The 21,805-nt window shown below is 36.1% G+C and overlaps 1 protein-coding gene across 1 annotated transcript; it reads left to right on the forward strand.

Annotated features, from left to right (window-relative positions):
• Nucleotides 1–270: 270 nt before the first annotated feature.
• On the forward strand, nucleotides 271–20,429 carry LOC129415063 (interleukin-17 receptor C). Its single transcript, XM_055169236.2, has 15 exons — nucleotides 271–464; nucleotides 10,476–10,503; nucleotides 10,959–11,087; nucleotides 11,216–11,406; nucleotides 11,795–11,912; nucleotides 12,007–12,042; nucleotides 12,947–13,083; nucleotides 13,178–13,240; nucleotides 13,454–13,505; nucleotides 14,673–14,905; nucleotides 15,194–15,247; nucleotides 17,340–17,391; nucleotides 17,539–17,634; nucleotides 18,885–18,923; nucleotides 19,022–20,429. Exons 1-15 carry the CDS (start codon nucleotides 342–344, stop codon nucleotides 19,780–19,782), a joined length of 2,112 nt encoding a protein of 703 aa, XP_055025211.2. The 5' UTR covers nucleotides 271–341; the 3' UTR covers nucleotides 19,783–20,429.
• Nucleotides 20,430–21,805: the final 1,376 nt, after the last annotated feature.

Consider the following 21,805-nt stretch of genomic DNA (forward strand, 5'->3'; position numbering starts at 1 on the left):
TTTGAACAAACGGGGTATGCAAACATACCACTCAACCATTTCTGTATGTTTTTATGTTTGAACACACCAACTTCAGGATTATATTTTATTTGTCAATAATTGTAAATTCTTCAAAAATCCTGAATAACATAAATTAATGTATAGAATCATATAGTGACTAAAAATAGTATACCCTCTTTCTCTCTCTCTCTCTCTCTCTCTCTCTCTCTCTCTCTCTCCTCCCTCTTTCTAGGTGTATTCAATTTCACCGCTCTTACATGAGTTCATAGTCAGAGTCGTGTGAAGTAATGTGTTGCTTGTACTCTTATGTTTCCTCGGGATAACGGGATATATGTGTGTGTATGTGTGTATATGGAGTCATGAGTCTTTGGAAGCTGCTGCTGCTCTCTATGCCACTGTACATCTTCACTGAGGCTCTCGAGAGAGTCGTTCTCAACAACAGGGATGCTCTCACCTGTGGACAGGTAATGTAAAAACGACTATACAAGCGTATACGTTTTTAAAATAAAAAAAACATTGCATGGTCTTGAATACCAAAAAACAAATATTGCTTATTTTGCTGGGTTACTCATTTTAATTTATTCAACTTTAAACCCAGTTTCTATCAGTTACAGTTAGAATGTTATAGTTTCAGGGTTCTACCTCAGGCAAGTTTCCACATGGAGGTGTGTAATGTAGTTACGAGGAATTTGTCTGTTTGCATGCTGTGCTGTAGTCGGCTATAGGTGTGTCAGTTATAGAGTGGGTGTGTATGTTGCGATGGTTATCTCAGTGGCAGTTTTATCAAGTCAAAGCTTCAGAGAGTTGTGTGCGTGTTTGTTTTCTTTATTTTTTTACCCATGAATGCACGCATGTGATCATGTTTAAAGCCTGAAGCGACTCAACATACCGTATGTTCTCATGCAAAATCAACAGACTTTTATCTTAGAACAATCTATGCTGTATTTGCATTCACAAACAAGAAAAATGTGTACACTCGAAAAAAGATGTGTTTATTTTTTACACATTGTTTGTGTTATGCTATTTAACACATTATGTGTCATTTTGTGTTGATTTTGCTAAAACAAATAAAAGGGACAACACAAGTTGATCGTAGCACAAAATGTGTTGTTTTAATAATGACACAGAAATGTGTCTAGTTTGGGACAACACATTTACCGTGGTTTCCCAGACAGGACTTATCCTAGTCCCAGACGAAAATGCATGTTTGAGCTGTCCTAATCTTAAAACATCTTGAACTGACATACAGTATCTTAACATATATCAGTGACATTTTTTTGTCTCAAGATGCACAGCAGTATTGTTTTTGTAAGGTAGGTTTGTAAAAACTACTTAAATGTCCTAATATATCTAAGGCCTAGGCCTGGTTTAATCTAACCCCTGTCTGGGAAACTGCCCCATAGTGCGTTGTCCCTAAAATGAAACAGTGTTGCTTTTAACACAACAGTTTATAGAGTGTACACTTCATTTCAAATTATTATGCACATTTTTGTTAATTTTTCCAATACAGTCAGTACTGTAAGTTTACAAATGTTATTTTACCCTCAACACTTAAATGACAGTGTGGATATTATTCTATTTTAATGAAATAAAAATGTCAAAAGATAGTTTAATACTTAAAAAAAACCATGCAAAATATGCTGTTACAAATTATTATGCAGAATGCACTTTAACCAAATGTATAATGATATAATGGATTCAAATGTTGTCTTTAGAAAGATCTTTTTTTCATATCCATATTGCATGAGAACTACAACTTGCGTAATAATTTGCAGCAGAATGATCATTTTCAAAATACAAGTGATCATAAGATGTGTATTTTGCTTAGGTATTTAGTACTGGCATATCTGAGTTATTTCACATTTCATTTACATACAGTATAGCTCACAAGCCACAATAACAACAAAATTTACACACATTTTTGCCAAAGTTTAAATGCAGTATGGTCATGTTTGAGTTTTATTATTGCATTTGCTGTCACCTGTCATGATCTCCAAAAGAGAGGCACGCGACCCAGATGCAGGTTCGTGTACACAACAAGGTTTATTTGTGGGATTAAAGATACAAAACAAAGACCCACGAGGGGATAAAACAAAGCAACAACCGTGACAGACAAGACACTAAAATTGACAAAATACTTCTTTAACATCTTCACAAAACTCACGTTGAAAAGGAATTGCATCAAAACAAACCAGCACAGGATAGCAAACACAAGGACATTAAATAAGGGAATAAACCAAGAGGGGAACAGGGCCTATACCATGAAGCCGGTTTTAAGTGGATAGCCAGGTAAGTTTAAGATTAGTTTACGCCAACCCTGGGTTTTAGGTACCATGAAAGTAGCGCAGCTTTAATCGGTGTTCGTCGCCATGGTATCTTACCCCGGGGCAGGTAATGTTCTGGATTCAAGATCTGAGACTGCAGTTTGACCAATCAGCTGCGAGAAAAGAAATATATAGCTGACGTAACTACACAGCGTCTCTGCGCAAATTTTATTTATTTGTATTTTTTTATTGAACACATTCAAATACAAACATTAAGGCATATTTATTAATCACTATTTTCCGTGTTGATACTGCATTTAAAGAAAAAAAGGAAAAACTAAGAAGAAAAAAAGGAGGGTGAGGGTCTTAATCTTAAACATCCAAAGCAGAAAGAAGTCTCAGGGGTCTCCGCGCAAATTGTTAGAGCACTTCGTAGAGAGAGTTTTTAGTTTTCCCTTGCCAAGTCATTTGTATGAAATATCTAGATTTTCCATGGAAGGAATCTCTTATCTTTGCAAACATCTAGCCTCACATAAGAAATGTATCACGTTGAATCTGTGCCCTTACTGTACCGTAAATGATGTTGCATTGCGCTTTTTTGCAAGTGGTACATACTTGTATGCGGTCGGTGGGGAAAACACGGTTTGTCGAACCATGCGCAAGGTGGTCCTCGCACTGTAGGACTACATTAACAGCTTGATAGTGTTCCCCGGACATTTCCCGACCATGTCTTTAAAAGAGGGCTTTTATAAAATTCCCTGTAAGATTATTAACAAATTTAACAGAGTACATTAACTTAAAAAAAGCATATTTCCCTTTGGGTACCTAAATATATTATACAATGAAGTACGTTAATGTAGGCTACATGTTATATATATTAAAAAGAGCAGAGGCAGTATTATTTCGCTCTTAAAATAAATTTTTATAATCTTCATACTTTTGTATAATTAGCTCATGCTCCTCCACTAAAAAAATACACTGCTCGTACGTGCTCTCTCCCTTTCCTATTCTGATTGGTTGTTCGGTGCCGACGTCACTCTTTTATGTGCACGCGCGGGTGGAGTAATCATAGCCTATAGCGCAAAGCCTGAGTTGACAGAGAAAGTTGATAAGCCGCTTCATGGGACCAATAAAGCCTGATTGCATCGGTTTGGTTTTGTCAACTCAAAAGCAATCCTGTAACCCTGAGTTTGTTTAGCTACCTTCATGGTATAGACCCCAGGTGACATGATTGAAACAATAATAGGATAATTAACAAGGAGACAAGGAAATCACATGGCCTGATTAAACACAAACCAAGGCCACATGCTTTCACACAAAACACATGTGCTGTGTCCGAAACCGCCTACTTCATACTATATAGTATGCGAAAAGCAGTAGGCGAGGCGAGTAGTATGTCTGAATACATAGTATTTGAAAAACAGTATGCGAAAAGTAACCGGATGACCTACTACTTCCTGTTAGATTTTGCAGTGTGCATAGGATGGACACTTCACTATCCCATGGTCCCTGGGAGAGGAGTTATCCACGCAGTTTCGGACGCAGCCATGGGCCTGTCATGATCCTGTCACAAAGAGCTAAAAAACTGTGACATGAAGACAGGGTCATGACAGGCCCCCGGTTTTGTTGTTCTTGAGTACTTATTTGTCCTGACTCCTGAGCCATTACATTGTTCACTGTTTGCTTCTCCAGCATCCTCTGTAGATTTGACCCTGTTTCTAACAGTTACTGTATGATTTTGAGGTTTCAACTAATGACAATTGAGAGACTCGCATGCAACTATTGCAAACGGTGCAAACATTCACTGATGCTCATAAAGGCAGCACATGCAAGAAACAGGGGTTTGTAACGCAGGCACCTTGATGTTAAAAACACGTCAAATTGACATCAAACACTGACATCATAAAACATGTCAAAAATGCAAATCAAATTGACGTCAAAAACTGGATGTCCATTTGACATCCACACACTGATGTCTTATTTATGTTGAAAAGGAAGCATCAAATTGACATAAAAACGCAAATGCAGAAATGCAAATCAAAGTGACATCGAACATCACAGACTGATGATCTTTCAACCTCTGATTGTAAAAATAGCTGTCTGGGTCTTTTGTGTCTCATTATCCCATATCTGTCAGGAGCAGACCACAGACAGTTCTTTAAGCTTTAGATTTGACTGCTGTACAGCACCTGAATGGATAGATTAAGCAAATTGTATCGCTTGTTTTTAGACAAAATAACCAACTGCTCTGCATATTATGCATGTCTCCTTTATTTAACACACCTGATTCAGATCATCAGCTTGTTAGGATAGATTCCATGAACTGAACTGAGTGTGTCAGATATGAGAGACATCAAAAATGTGCAGAGCAGTGGGCCCCGAGGACTGGAGTTGAGAACCACTGAACTACAGCATCACATACTATAGAAATCCACAAAATCAATAAAGTGCTCTACCCTGCTGAAAAGAAACCATCTCAGAAATTCTGTTGGTTTCCATTTAAATACCATTAGGAACCATTAGCTTTTACCATTAAAACCACTACATAATTCATTTCTGTAGAGTGTTTTGGGACATACTCCAGTAGATTTAATGGTCCCAACAAATACCAGTAGACACCCACAGAGACCATTATAGTTTACATTAAAACCAATACATTTCCTATTAAATCTAATAGAATTTCTCTAATGGTTTCTATTGTTTTTATCAGGGTAAACAAGCATGTATAACCATCTAGATCATTAAATGTTCAATGGGCAAATCACCACATAAAAAACCTACAGTGGTAGCGCTAAATGAAATCAATATACAGAAGATTTTTCATACCACAGTACAGCCATGTATACAAAAAGACATTACTGGTGTGTATAATATCTTGAGTAATAATAATAATAATAATGCATTTTATTTATAATGCGCTTTTCATGTACCCAAAGCGCTACAACAACATAGCAAATACATCAAAATAGAAACAAGTACAAAAGCAATTACATAGATAAAATAAAAACAACAAATGGCATAAAAAGTTAGATATTGTACGCAGTCTTAAAAAGATGTGTTTTAAGCGATTTCTTAAAAGGGAGCGTTACGAACAAAGAGAGGAAGTACATTCCACAGCCTTGGCGCGGCACATGAAAAGGCTCTCTGACCCATCCCACACAACAGGGCCCGGTTTTTCAAAAGTAATCCACTAGGATTTTGGATAACGGATTGGATCAATTCTTGAAAATGGGTTTTTCAAAAGAAAAAACGGATTACATAATCGGATTAGATTACGTAATCCAATCTTGGTTTTGATCCGGATCAAACCTTTAGTTTGGGTTTTTTAGAACTTTTTTGTAGGATTTGGATCACTTTGATCCAAAAAATCTGGATTAAACTGATCCCATCAAAAGGGTGGATTCAGCGTGGATTTCATGCCCAAAATGTAATGAAAACTTTAAAAATGTATCAAATAATACTATATTTGGATCATGCAGTATCTTACAAGACATCCTATTTATTCATAAGGTTTTAATTTATTTGTTCATCTGTCAGGCTACAGTGATTAGGTAGGCTTTAACGGATTCAGCCTTTCAGTATTGGCCTACAGCAATGTAGAATTGGCCTCATACAATAATCCCCTAAACAGATGTATATATATATATATATATGTATTCAGTGTTTGTGTTGTAGGTCTCAGATGAGCGAACTGCTGGAAGAGGATGGGGTGGGGTTGTTCTTGTTTTTATTTTTTTTTAAATGTGTGTGTTTTCATTTCAAATAAAAATAAACTTATATTGACCCCACACTGGCTATTCTACTTGTTGCTCTTAACATATCTTTAGTTCTACATTGTGATTTTTGAGCACTGGTTATCCAGATTTGGTGATCCTGAAAAGTTCCTATCCGGATCAGAATGATCCAATCCAATGTTGCTTTGAAAAACTGGCTCAAAAGCAAGCTGGATTACGTGATCACGGATCGCAAAAAAAGGGATGACTAAATCCGGATCAAAAACCGGGCCCAGGAGACTCCTATGCGGATCCGCGTTTAAGTCGCCAAACCCTGTCTTCCCAAACTTCTGACTGTCACATTCGTTTTGGAGCCGCACACAGGATCAGCTCCGCCTCCGGCAGCGCCGTAAATTCTACTGTCAAACAGCGGATCCTGAACGGACCCATGTCGGATCCTCGGACGCGCCTTTACTGAACAGTTAAACGATGCACACCTGTCAATCGAGACTTTCTTTGCTGGGACACGGTTGAGCTGAACCCTCTTTTGAGTAAGTATTGATTTATTGATATAATTGTGGCAGTAAACATTGTTTTTTAATCATCCTGTATACTAATGATTAGAATGACGTTGATATTAGGAAAACTTCAGCATGTTCACTCGTGGATAATGGTTTAGCCCTAGCTGTGCATTATTAATTACATGTTGGCAATTTTGGTGTAGTGTATCTGCCATCTTCTTTATAATGAAAATTAATCTTTGGCAATTTAATCATTGTTTGACTCGGTTCAGACTCACGGTCACACTGCAAGATGCCATGTGACCTAATCAGTGACTAAATGAATGCAGGTGTCAGTCAGTGACTAAATGAATGCAGGTGTCAGTCAAAGCGACTGTGTGGTTGGTAAAGACAATCTTCTCGTCTGTTATTTTGAGCATCTGTTAACAGGGTGATTTAACCAGAGGTGTGTAACGAATTCCATTTACAGTTTTGGGTAACTACTTTTAAAGTGATTTTTAAGGATACATTTACTCAAGTACATTTCTAGTGAAAAAACTGTACTTTTACTTCATTCGGTGGTGTTATTATGATAAGCATACTTGACTTTGGATGCTACATACCATAAACATTTGTCTGTTTGATTACAGGTGCTGTGTTCAACCTGGCAACAGATCGGGCAACGAGGAGACGTGTAATGGGAGAAATTATTAAATAATAAAAACATTTTTGTTGAACAACTTGTCTTTCTCCAGTTATTCATTGTCAGATGTTTTAGCTGTGCATTGTGCAGCATTTCATTGAAGTTGTAGCCTAATAGATCAAGTATTTTATGTTTGCATTGACCTGGGCCTATTGCTGCAGTAGCCAGGCCTAGTGATAGTTTTGGTTTTATCCTTTAGTTTAGTTTATCCTATTTTATCCTACAGTAAGAACAGAAGGGATTTTGAATTTGAAAGTGAGATAAACGGGTCCAAAACGGTAGCAATAAGCTCCGGGGCGGATCCGTAACGGAACCATACTACTATATTTTTTACATTTTTAACTTTAAAACATGTCTTTTTTATACCACATTAATCTCTTTAAAATATTGATACTTTTAGAAAAACTGACAATTATAAATATTATGAACAAACAATGAAACGGTGTCAAAATTCGACAACACAAATAATAAAGATATTCAATGTAAGTAGAGTCGCGTTAATTAGGCTCACACTAAATTCTCTGTTGCACTTACTATAAATGCGTGTTGCACGTACAGTCATCTTAATAGTTGTATGCGCTGTTATGCTGGCAAGAAGGGGTTGACATATCACTTTGCTGTTTTAATAGTAATATAAAATATTCGCCAATGCCCTTATTAACTTCTGGAAACAACAGCAATGTCAATGTTTTTATGTGCCACCTGGTGGATATTCTGTGAAGCGAAACACATTAAGGGAAAAGGGAAAGTAGCCCCCCCGAAAGCACTTGCAGAATGCAGCGAGACTCTGCGAGACGAATTGGCGAATGCCGCAGGAGAAAACGCGCGTTTTTAAAGGCCACATCTGTACCTGTCCAGGTACTTAATCTGTCAAGTAGTATGTCATGGCATACTGTATCAAACGCTGCACTCAGGTCCAACAGAACCAAGATACCCTAATGAAAAATCCAGCTAAGACCAGCATAAGCTAGTGAGCTGGTTTTAGCTGGTCCCCAGCTTGGTTTTAGCTGGTTTTGCTGGTGCAGGAAGCTGGTTTTGCTGGTGTAGCAAGCTGGTCTAGCTGTGTTTTGGTCACATTTTAAGCTGGTCTAGCTGGACTTAGCTGGTCATGCTGGAATACCAGCTGGCCCACCAGCATGACCAGCTTTGTCAGGCTGGGAGGTCCAGCATAAACCACCTTAAACCAGCTACAACCAGCTGGAGCCAGCTACCAGCTTATGCTGGTTTTGGCTGGATTTTTCAGTAGGGTAGTTACAGCACCAGAATCAGCAGAGATAAGAAGATCGTTCATTACCTGAACTAAGGCAGTTTCAGTACTATGTCCTATACGGAAACCAGATTGAAAAGGTTCTAAGAGATTATACTGGAGCAGGTGGGAATGTAGTTGTGACATAACAACTCTTTCCAAAACCTTAGCCAAAAAGGGAAGATTCGATATAGGGCTGTAGTTGGTTAAATCAAGTGTATCACCTCCAGGGTTTTTAGGGACTGTTGTGATAGCTGCCACCTTAAGTTCTGGTGGAACAATCCCAGTTGTGAGAGAAGTGTTCACTATATTGACTATAAGGGGTCTGATTGTCAGCAGACATCCCTTAAGAACAGTGGTTGGTACAGGGTCGAGGATACAAGTTGTAGAATTCATTGTCATTATTACTTTTGAGATGGAGTCATTAGTTACAGTAGTAAACTCAGAAAGAAATACAGAGGGGGAAGCAGGTGGTAAAACCTCAGTTAGCATAGGGGCAGAGTCAATAGATTTATAAATATCCTCAATCTTTTCCACAAAAAAGTTCATGAACCTATTACACTGTTGCACAGATGGACATATGGAGGGCTTATTTGTAATAATGATGTGATTAATAGTCTTAAAGAGCTTATTTGAGTTACCATCACAATTACTGATAATGTTTGAGTAATATTCGACTCTTGCCACCTTGAGTGCCTCACTATGAGAAGTGCTCATCAAACATTTGCTTGCTGCACAGTTAGTCCTGACTTCTTAAATTGTCGTTCTAGTTGTCTTTTTTCCCCTAGTTGTAATCTCAGTTCACTTGTGTACCAAGGTGATGTTTTTGAAAATGAGACAACACGTTCTTTCCTAGGAGCAAGAACCTCCAAGGTAGAAGATAGGACAGAATTATCAATGGCACTGGTCTATTTTAAGATCTGTTAGTGCAAGTTATTTTCAGTTGAGACAGCTCAAACTTGTGTTTTAGTCCAGGACTAGCTTTAAGCCTTGTCTGTGAAACCTGGGGAAAAAGTACCCGAGATATAATTCATTAAACATGTCTAGTCATATTTCATTTCACGAGTTCGCATTAACATGTAATCGATAAGGAATGAGATAAAGCATATTTGGCATGCTGTCCGAGGAGAGGGCTCCGAGCTCTAAATTTTAGCCCAGAGTACTCCCCTCTCTTTAACTGTGATAAATGAATCTAGATGAGAGTGAGGTGATGGGGTGGAGGAGGGACGCTGCAAAAAATCTGTCACGGGACCAGTGGCGGCTCGTGACTCCTCATCCAAGGGGCGCAAATTCAAAATAAGTGTTCGGAGTATCATGTGTGTGGTTCCCTTTTCCAAAATATGTGTCCTGCGTGTCGAGAGATCGAGAGATTTTGTCAAAATAAGTGCCTGCTGCACACGCATCAAAACCGTTTAGTATAAAAGAGATGCTCATGTTCCAAAAGACACTAAAATAATTATTTTAACACATTATGTGTTGTTTTAACACATTGTGTGTACATTAAATCATTTTAAATGTGCACACACAGTATTTAGGCATTCCTAACATCATAGCTTTGTAAAAACCTCACATGATAAATAACACTCTAACAAAAACACAGAGATGTGTTAAGTTATTAAGGACAACACACTAGATGTGTTGTCCTTAACTACACATGATGTGTTAATTTAACACATTCATTTTAAGAGTGTAGACGAGACATGTTCAAGAGGTGCTGGAATTTGATGATCTCTGGGGAAAATATCAAAATGTTGTGAAACTGCTTTCCATTCGCAGGTCTAAATTAAAACTGAGCTTTTAGCTTCAAATTCAATGTCAAAATATGAGACTTATACTTTGAAACTATGGTAACTACAAATCGTCATATTGAAAGTTATAAGCACAAATAGATAAGTATATAATGCGCTGCAACTGTTGTTATGATTATTAATCAGACGATACAACATATTACAAGGTTTCTGTCTGCTTATAATGCATTATGAATGTTATGAAATGTTTTTGTGTTGAGCCCATTTTTACATAGATCTTTCTGTAAATTTTTCTCTGTAGGGTATAATTGACTGTGAAGCTAAACCAGGTAAGAAAATGTAAATCACTATATGAAAAACAACTTTCAAAAACTTACTTCACTTCTAAATCTTTTTTAACCCTTCAAATTTAAAGTTCAAATTAACTACAGTGAAATTTAAATCAGTGACACCACTTATAAACTTGGCAATTAAAGAGTTAAAATCATGGATTTTTGATCTGCATACATTTTTACAGCTGTTTAATGTAGTGGATTTTTCCATTCACTAACAACACGAAAGGGTGTTATTGTATAAACAGTGTATTGTTGAGTTTTTTTACATTTCAAAACATTTTCTCAGAATATGTGTAAATATAAGATTGTCACAAAAATAATCATTCCATTTGCTGAAACACAGATAAAGTTGTGGCCAAATGAATACATAAGAGATCATTTATATTTTCAGCCCTTATTGTTCATGTTTAACAGAACAGCAATGATACAGTTTATGTGTTTTTTTTAAGTGTCAGGACCTTGCATTGGTAACGATGAGAATGTATATGTGAGCAGTCTAGATGCTTACGTTGTGCTGTGCCAAACCCAGGAGAACTGGAGTCTGTGTCTGAAAATCTTGGTGAACGTAACAGTCAGAGGTATTTCATCAGCACACTGGGATTGTGGGTCTTTTCATCTCTCCAGTCTGAATACTTTGATAATTTAATGAGGCATATTAATACTGTATTAGATGATGTAGATCAGTCTTTGTATGTTGAACTTGCAGGAGATGCCAGTGAGGATGAAGTGGCAGATGATGTCAATGAGGAAGCATCTACAAGTGTTCAACAGGATGACAAAGAAAACATGACTGCCGCTGCGGTCCGACTGTGTTACACAAGTCCTTCATTGTCAGATTCAAGAATTCTCCACTTCACATTTCCCACTTCAGAGTTTAATGGGGGCAATACGCTGCAAGTAAGTCATATTTCTACATGATTTGAATATATATAACATGAAAGGCATGATTCATACATAACATACATTTAATGTACTGTAACTTACATTTTTCAAAATCCCTCAGCTAAGATCAACATTTCTAAAACTATGAAAACTTCTAAAGCTTTCAAGCTAAATGATTTAGTCTTTTCTAACCACCTAAAAAACCTTGCCAACTGTTAAATAACCACATTATTTTGCACATTTTCCAAGTAGTCAAATTAGGAGCTAACCTTTCGGATTTCAAGACTTTTAAAACTTTATTAAAAATAAGACCTTTGTCAAGCTAACATTCAGTCTTTATTCTGTAAAATGTTCATTTAGTTTAAAATATAATACATCTGCAGATGTGTCATTTGTGTTGTAGGTGTGGATGTCTTTAGTGGTTGTAATAAGGGACACAGACCTCGGCAGCCCTGTGGTAGTTTATTCTTCGTGCACAAACTCTATTAAATTAAGTCTAGATACGTTTTCTAAAGAAAAGGGTAAACACTCAAACATACACATTTTTTACTTTTTTACTTGAAATGTTATGGATTAATAATCACTGATAACAGCTATCACCTTTTTCTCTTTCAGTCTGTTCCATGGGTTTAGATGTTGACTTCTGTAAAGGTAAGTTAACATGTGCACATGTGTAAAAATGTTTGTCATTTTAATGGTAAAAACCTGTTAATTGGTTAACTCAAAAAAAATTTAAACAACAACAAAAAAAACATTTAATTTTACAACAAAATAAAGTTTTTTTTTTGGAAAAGGTGTGAATTAACATATATTTTATGGTGAAAATCCCTAGAATATTTAATGGGATTATGCATGTGCTTTTACAGTAAAATATTGTTAAAATTATGGTTTCTGTTAAAAAATACAACTTACCATAAAATTTATGGTGAAAACAGTAAAAGGACATTTCACAATTTCCTGCTTGACTCTTCATATTTAAAGAAATTTTATTTAAATGAAATGTTTTCTCTTATATTTTATCAAGTTATGTACATTGGGGTGTTCTACAGTATGTGTTAGCATTATGCTTTTTCTGTGAATGACAAACCATCTCTACATGTTTTAACAATGATCTATGAAAAGGCCATGTGTGATCAATTTAGATTCAGTGGGTGTCCATTTCACTGTAAGCTGTACGTTATTAAGTACAAAGCAGATTTATCTTTTTTACAGTGATGGCATTTATCAAGGTCACTCAAAAACAAAAAAAATGAAAGAAATGTATTAGTTTGATGAGATATAATTGGCAGAACAGTATAACATTTATAGTTTTTAACAAAGTTTAATTATAAGGGCCCTCTACAACCGTGCAACCTTCTGATTCAGTGGATGATGAGTTAATAAATCGAACAGTGAATAAATAACTAGAACATTTTATTGAACTCCACATAGATCGTACATCATTTCAATCTTTTTCAAACATTTAAAGATGAATGTACTTTTTATCCAGAATTAGATCTGGATTCAGATCAGTCATATGATATAACTTTCTCTCATTTGCTACTTCACATTTTAGGCGGGCCCAGGCTGCGTTGGAAAACCGATCCCGTAACAGGAGCAATAAAACTGTACATGCATGATGCAGATAAAGAGAGATTTCAAACCTTTGAGGCATGCCAAAAAAGAGAACAAGACTGTATGAAGGTGGATTGGGTATGTCTTCAAAACAACTGTGCGTAGGCTAATATATTAATTTGATTAGTTTAGTGACAATCAACTAGTTTTCTGTCTCTTTATCTACATCAAGAATGACTCACAGCACGAGTTTGAAATTCCACGCAGCTCTGTCGCACCCTGTCTGTGCTTTGAGGTAAGATTAAACAAATTGGATATGAATTTTTAAACAAGTAAGCAGTATTTAACCACATTTAAGTTACACAAACATGCAAAAATAAAAAGGTTGTAGTTTCTTAAAAAAGTATATTAGTTTAAGTTACACTGCTTAAAAACACTCAGTCAAGAAGATTATAAAAGTTGTATATGTTTTGTTGAACTGATACATTTGCTTTTTGCCTTTGTATAGATTTGGGGAGATTTTCCTCGAAAAGGGTATTGTCCATTTTCAAATGAATCCGGTACAGCATTTACTTCTTACTAGTTCTGACTATTGACATAGATGACTATTTTCATGTCTATGGATAGCACTGACCTGGCTGGTGAAATTAACACTTCCATAATTTACTTAAAGTGCTCTTTATTTTCATGCACTGATTTTGTACTTGATATACTGCAATTGAGTCTATAGTATGTCTTAAGATAAACCTCTGTTTCTAAACCATATTTCACATTGCCCCATAGACTTTCATTTGTAAGTGCAGTAGTCAACAACATAATATTTGATGTTTTTACAAACATTAGAGTCAGTGATGTTATGGAATTAAATTTGTGTCAAATAAAATGAACACAACTTTTGCAAAAACTAACAAAAATATACAACGATAAAAGAAAAAACACTCTGAATATAAAAACAATTAACTTACTAGCAAAAAAATTAACATCATCTTTAAATATACTGCATTCTTTGTTTATGGTTTCCTAAGCTTCACTTTCACTAAACATAGTTTTGAATGTGCTGCCAATGTTTTCGTTTCCGCTTCCCAAGTTTTCACAAATTTACGTTCAACTTGACACAAACCTCTCGTGAGGGGCGGGCTTAACAGCGGTTCGCTCTTATTAGCTTTTGAGATTTTGATTGACAGCTCATTGAACCGGAACCCCGGAACAGAAGGTGACGTTAGTGCACCAATAAGCTGGATGCCAACCGCTGTTAAAAATAACAAGAAGAAGACGATCGGACGCTGTGTTTCAGTGGGGCTTGCATGCTGTTTCTCAGTATGCGTTCTTCAGCGATCTTGCATCCTCATGTTCGTTTTTTTGCAAAAGTTGCGTTTGTTTTATTTGACACAAATATAATTCCATATAATGCAGGGCTGCATAACAACTAATCGTTTGCAGAATAAAAGTTTTTGTTTACATGATATATGTATGTGTATAATAATTATGTTTATATTAATACACACACATATTAATGTAAGAAATATTTACATATGTTTATACATTTTTATATTTCTATAGAATATGCAGCCCTAAAATGATATTTCTAGTAATCTACAGAATGCCACAGACGCTGTCCATAGACATTTGTAGAATTGTACAGGGCATCAATTCCAATCAATACACTAATTTCTGATTGTATCTGTATTGTATGACAGCGTGTGTTATAGTTTTACTGTCATTGGTAGTTTCAGAATCCAGTGTGTCAATGTCTGTGTCAGCAACTGAAATTCATAAGTCAAGGGAAAGTGACGTAACAGCACTGATCTGGAGTCTCACTGCTCCCTGTCGGCTGGAGACTGAACTGTGGCTTTGCAGGAAAGGCTCCTGGCCTGGCAGCAGCTGTCAGAAAATAAACACCAAGCATCATGTACACAAATTTCAGAATAGCACGTGGTTCAAAACTGACCTCGGACAATGGGTACGAATCTCTCATTAAGCATTTACTAAAGATAGAAAGCCAAATTGCGATCAATACATTAATAAATATACCTCACACCCTACCTAATGATGCTCACATTTCATTATATTTACAAATGTAGCATGTTGCCATGTGACAGTAAAAGATCTTTTAATTTTAAGATGTTTTGGTCTTGGGTCACTTTTCAGTCCAGATGTAAGCTATAAGTTTGATCTTTTTGGCTTTGCATCAGGTTGCATATTTAATAAAAGGAAAACAGATATTTTTACTTGTTTTTATCTTTTGCAGCAATTACAAGGAGAGTTTTCAGAAATAGAACGTAATTCTTCATTGTGTGTCCAGGTAGTGATTTTTTCCATATGACAGGGGTCGGCAAGTAACTTTGGCCGCGGGCCAATATATTTTTTAGCCAGTAGATGGCGGGCCAACTGTTGTTGGCACACTTACGTCTTATTTTGAATTAGCCTAGTATAGGCTATCTGATCTTTTGTCAAGAAACATTGTCTTTATTTCCTATTTAAAAGACGAAAGACGGCATTAAAAATTGCTAAAAACATGGTAATGGGTCTGTGTATCATTCGTTCAGTCGTTTTTTTTTTCTAATTAAAAACAAAAATGAATAAATTAACCACCACGGGTTTTCTGATTGTGTGCTCAGATAAAAAAATTAATTACGGGATTAGACATTTTTTTATTTAACTCCTTTATAGGCATAATATATCAATGAAATCATTTTAAACAGATCAAGTACTATAGTGGTAATATTACAGGCATTTATGCTCTCATGAAATACTCTTACAGTCCGACTTTTGAACTATTCCCTTTTTTATTAATATTTAACCGGGACACACACATACACACCTAAGGTTTAAGGAGGTCTCCGCTGGACTGTTTTTTGTCCAGCTCCGACAAGGTTCTATTCATAGATTCATTTGTGTTCACCCGCTTTATTTCCCGACCTGACGGGTCCGCAAAACTTAACGTCACGTTTCGTTTCCAGAATCTCACATTCAAATGTCTCTAACGAAAAGAGACAGATAATTTTAAATGTTATACAAAAATTGTGTTCGTGCCAATAAAAATATTATTTTAACATTGTATTCATTGTATTTATAATGAAATATAAATAATAAATTAAATAGGACAAAGCCTCTCACTCAAATTTCTCACCATCATAAACCGAGTTGGTTGCGGAGTTGCTGTTCAAATTGCTGAACATCCTCCTTTGCCAAATTTATAACGTTTTAAACGGAGGTAAAGATCAAAGAACTATGCGTTAGGAAAATTAATAATGGCTTTATTTTAATAGACATGTAAAACCATATTTTGGCGGATTACTTTCATTTTTTTAACGAATTTACCTGCCCATTTAGTCTTAATAATTAACGGTAAACGAACTTGACTTGCTGTTTTCGAAGGCAGGTCGAACCTTAGGTCGGGCTCGAGCCCCAAGTTCAAGTAGCAGAAAACAACAGTATTCCTTTCAAATCTACTTTAAAAGTGTAATAGTTAAAATATTACTGCAGTAAAAGAGTTTATTTTATCATATTTTGTAGTGGTTTCTAAAAGCCAGCAATTACATTTCAGTAATTTGCAATGTCACGGAGTTTAACGTCTTCACGCGTGATGAATTGACATGATTTACGAGGTAAATTTGCAAATGATTCATGAAGTCATACCTCTGCAATTATTTGATCGATTGTGTTTTAGAAGTATGCTCAAACTCTAATGACAGTTATGATCGCGGATGCGCTGGTAGAGAAAGAGAACGAGAAAAAGCGGCCCGTTAAGATAGCTATTATACGCATTTTTTTCAGGACATTCTTGCTATTTGTCAGTGTAGCAATAAATAATAATAATAATAATAATATACGCGAATAAATAATAATGAAAAAAGTTCAAAAGTCGGACTGTAAGCGAATGAGACTTACAGGAAAGCATGGTTGCTATTCAAACCCTTATTAAAACCCTTATTAAAATGTAATCTGTTAGTACCTGATCTGTTTAAATTTATTTCATTGGTATATGTCTGCTGGGGTGTTCAATTAAAATTTGTCCGAACCCGTTTTCATTCATTTTTTTATTTTTGATCTGAGCGCACATTCAGAAAACGAGTCGTTTGATTTTAGTTCAGGAAATAAATAATAGAAAAACAAGTCGTTTTTCTTTATTTTCTTTTTGGTTTTGATTTGAAAAAACGAATGAAGGAATGATACACGGTGACATTTTTGTAAACTGTTATTGTAAAATAAAAAAGTCTGATTAAAAAAAATTAAAAAACGGACTTCAAATTAATCCGGCGGGCCAGAAAATATTGCTGGTGGGCCACTTTTGGCCCGCAAGCCGCCAGTTGCCGACCCCTGCCATATGATTTTTGATCTCTGATGTTTTGACTGCCGGTTTTGGGAATTTGACGGGGTCATCTGTTCTCTAGGTAAAAGTGATGGGAATGGATGGTTATCTAGGTCCAGTGTGCCCGTTTGAAGGCAAGAACTCATACACATTATTTCTCATTATTGAGCCGTTTTACTTAATCCGTCTAAAGTGCCATAATAATTCAGCATCAAAGCGTGATACAGTTCAGACTGTGGTTTATTTTACTAACAACTCTTTGTTTTGTCTCACCTCTGCAGTGGAGAGGTCACGCTGGAGTTTTCTGTTGCTTGTGTGTGTGCTGCTCGTCTGCCTCTCTGTTCTGGGAGCCTATGCATTTCAGAGTGCACTTAAAGGTAATTATAAAATACACATACACAACTGGAAATAACAATAAGGTTTTTCCTGACCCAGTCATGAGACTAGTATGCCATATTATCTCAAATACAAAAAAATTACATTTTTATTGCACCATTTTTTTTTAAGAGAGATGGTTAACATTAATGTTGTTTTAAAATAAATAATTTAGTGCAAATAACTAACGATAATTAGGGTTTTTCCATTAAAGCTATACATTAAATACCCATTTTGTTTTGAAGGTTATGGTATATGGAGAAAAATAGGGATTGTGGGAAGGAGGGTGCATGATACAACAAGCATGACACACCTATAATGAAAATCAATTGTTTGGAACAATAATCAATCAAAGTTCAGTGGTCATTATACAATTATACAATTGGTATGTCACAATCTATTGATAAGGATACTGATGCTTCCAATACTATGGCAAAGTAAATTTTCACAACCAAATCTAATTTTTGTCAGCCAGCAGGTTTTTCCTGACTGACTGGTATCAGGAGAATTTGCAATAACATTAAAAACTCCACATTAAACAAAATGATTTCATCTTAAGGCCTAAAATCACATATACGTGATCAATGAGCATAAGAACTGTATATACAGGTGCTGGTAATATAATTAGAATATCATCAAAAAGTTGATTTATTTCAGTAATTCCATTCAAAAAGTGAAACTTGTATATTAGATTCATTCATTACACACAGAATATATTTCAAATGTTTATTTCTTTTCAATTTGATGTTTATGACTGACAACTAAGGAAAATCCCAAAATATCTCAGAAAATTAGAATATTAGAAAGGATTTTTAGAAATCTTGGCCAACTGAAAATTTTTAAGTTCTTTTCTTTCTTTTGATATGTATTTTAATACCATTGTTTTCTGCATTGTGATGTTATTAAGCACTACATGTCCTTGTTACTGTAATAGTAAATATATTTTCATTTCAGTTTATTAAGAATTTCTTTATTACAGTACAGTAACCTCAGTAATATTTCCAGATTAATTGCAATTATAGGAATGTGTTTTTTAGACACATTTTACAGTAATGCGCTTTACTGTGGTTATTGCATTAATGAGAATTTTTGGGAGAGGGGTAAAAAAGGCATCTACTGGTCTTAAGAAATGTTTTGTTTAGGATTTTGTGATATTTTTATATTATTTTTTATCTTTTAATTTTGGCTTGTGAAATATTGTTTTTTGTGCCCTCAGGCTAAAATGTTAATAAGCTTGGTTTCCTTACAATAGGTTGGGTTTTGAGATGGCTGAAGGTGGACAATGTGAACAGTGAGTTTTTGCTTAATCTATTAATTATTATCTTACCTAATATTGCAGTGGTAGAGAGTGTAATATCGGTTACTAAGCATGAATGTATCTGTTCACAGCAGCAGGAAGTGTTGAGGTACTCTTGGTGTATCCACCCAATGTAGATCAAAGGGTTACTGAAATGGTCTGTCATCTGAGCTCCAGTCTGTCCACTCTCGGTTTCAATGTGTCTCTGGACCTGTGGAGTCGGTCAGAGATAAACGCTTTAGGTCCCATTCCCTGGCTACATTCCCGCCTCGACCAGGTACAAATTAGCGGTGGTAGGGCAGTGCTGGTTCTGACCCCGAACACTTGTGAACGGGCCAATGAATGGGGATGTCGAGGAGAAGGTAGAAACTACGAACAGAAAGAAGACAAAGATTTGTGCATAAACGCAGACTTTCAATCATCAACTTGCTTGGATCTTTTCAATGCGTCGTTGAGTTGCATTCTTGCTGATTATCTACTGGGTCATGCTGGCAAGCGATTTATGCTGGTCCAGTTTGAAGCACAACTGCCTGGTTCCCATGGACAAGTGGCCTTACCAGAGTTCTTTCAGGGCCTGCCGTTGTTTAGCTTGCCCTCTCAGAGTCTTGGCTTCCTAATGGAACTCACACATGGGGTCCATAATGTACAAGTCATGACAAAATGGTGGATACGACCCATGTCATTGAAAGCAGCAGCACAGACATTATCAGAGGGAATCTCTGGGCTCACAGGAAGTACAGGACATGGGTCTGGAACAGAGGATGACTTGGAAAGTGTCCTATTACAGCAAAGTCACACAACCCCAGAAAACCAACTCTACTCACTCAAGCACAATAAGTTGGGTTTAAACTAAATTCCTCCTGCAATCGATCTCTTAAAACTTATCTTTGATCAACCGAATGACCTATTAAACATTCTGTCATGGGAAAATATTTTCATTATGCCTTAAAATAGCTTGAATGTAACCCTACACCCTTGCTTCAGGTAGTAGACGGAGATCCATGATGAATATACAAATGATCAGCTTGGACTACTTGATCCCCAGTGGTTGGTCACAACAGGCTTGTGACAAAGAAAACAATGAGTTTCAAACTGCAATTTTGAAGGGAAAAACTCTTTAAACTTGATCAGTGTAGTGGAAAAATGTAAATATTATATGTAAATATGCATTTTTTCATGCAGAGAATGAAACAGGGGCTATAGGTAACAGAGGGAAACCCCCGTAGCGAATGATGTAAGAGTTATACACATTGTCAAACATTTCAAATGTAATTAAGCCAAAACTGCTTGTGATCACTTCTTTCCTTTAACAGGTGTTAAACTGAATTTCTATGTCATTTAGCATATATGGATTCATTTGATCAATAGTGTTTGTGTAATGTTATTTATTGGACCAAAGTTTACAGGTGTATTGTGTAACTTTTAGAAGGACGTCTTGCAGAAATGCAATACAATATACATAACTATTATCAGTGGTGTATAAAGACCTTACATAATGAATTGTATTCAATTTATTTCTATAGCGCTTTTCACAATTGGTAATTGTTTCAAAGCAGCTTTACATTAATAGAAGCAGGGAAAAACACAGAAAAACTGACAGATAGCATAACATAATACAGATAGCATAAGCAGCAGAATTTGCTGCGGCTATGAATCAACATTATAAGCGAGCGGATTACAAATGTAATATATAGAAGAGGGTGCTAAGTTAAGCCAATGAAGGCTGACTCCCCTAGGAGAAAAAAACGGCAACTTTTTTAGCCGGGGGAAAAAAGTCCTAGGAGAAAAAAACCCTTGGGAGATATATATATATACTTTATATATGTAAATGAGTAAGGAGATTAAACGGGTTCTGTCGGTGGTCGTTGGTCAGGCATCAGCTGGGCATCACGTTGAAGGACAGCTAGTAAATCAGGGATGTTCCGACCTTCACATTTACCGGAACTGGGTCTGTTTGTCTCATTGTCCTCAGGATCGAGGACGAGACAGGGAGAGCGAAAACAAAATCCTATTAGCGTAGGGGCCGTTCACATGTAATGCAAGTGTCATACAGTTATGTGGTTTAAATCAGCTCAGTTCCAGACAGGCTAACTATTGCCGCATAAGTATATTACCCATAGTTGAGGATTTAGCAAATTTGTGGGCCCAGGGCGAATCTATGATTGGGGCCCTCCATATGATTTTTAAAACAGTAACAGAAACTCGTTTGACTAAGGCCAGAAGCCCCACTGGCGTCGTTAATACTAATGTACAGTGGCAAACAGTTCTGTATGACATACTATTCTCAAGACCATGGGAAACGCCAAAATCGCAACCAGACCAAACGTGCCAAAGTAAGACTCCTAATTCAGATCTACTAATCAGATCGTCTACTAATTCAAAGTTTCAAAATATTTCTTAAGAATATTAAAGTTTAGCATGCTTTGAAGTGTTGATGATAATAAGGTTTTCATTTATTAATTTATAAGGTTGTACAAGCTAGCTATTGTGAGATAAGTACCATTACTAAACAAATTATGTATGTGAATGCTTTGTAAAAGAGAAAAGTCTTAAGTCTAGATTTAAATGTATCTACTGTGTCTGATTCTCGGACATCGGTTGGTAATTCAATCCAGAGCTTAGGGGCTAAGTAGGAAAAGGATCTACCACCTTTAGACACTTTTGATATTCTAGGGATAATTAAGAGACCAGAATTTTGAGACCGCAGTGCACGTGATGGATTGTACTCTGATAGTAATTCTCTAATTCTAATTCTTCTGTATGTTATAATTAACTGGTAGCCAGTGTAAAGATGCCAGAATTGGGCTTATGAGGTCATACTTCTTAGATCAAGTAAGCACTCTTGCAGAAGCGTTTTGAACTAGCTGAAGCTTGTT

Source organism: Misgurnus anguillicaudatus, chromosome 5 (genome assembly GCF_027580225.2).
Source record: "Misgurnus anguillicaudatus chromosome 5, ASM2758022v2, whole genome shotgun sequence".
NCBI classification, from domain to species: domain Eukaryota; kingdom Metazoa; phylum Chordata; class Actinopteri; order Cypriniformes; family Cobitidae; genus Misgurnus; species Misgurnus anguillicaudatus.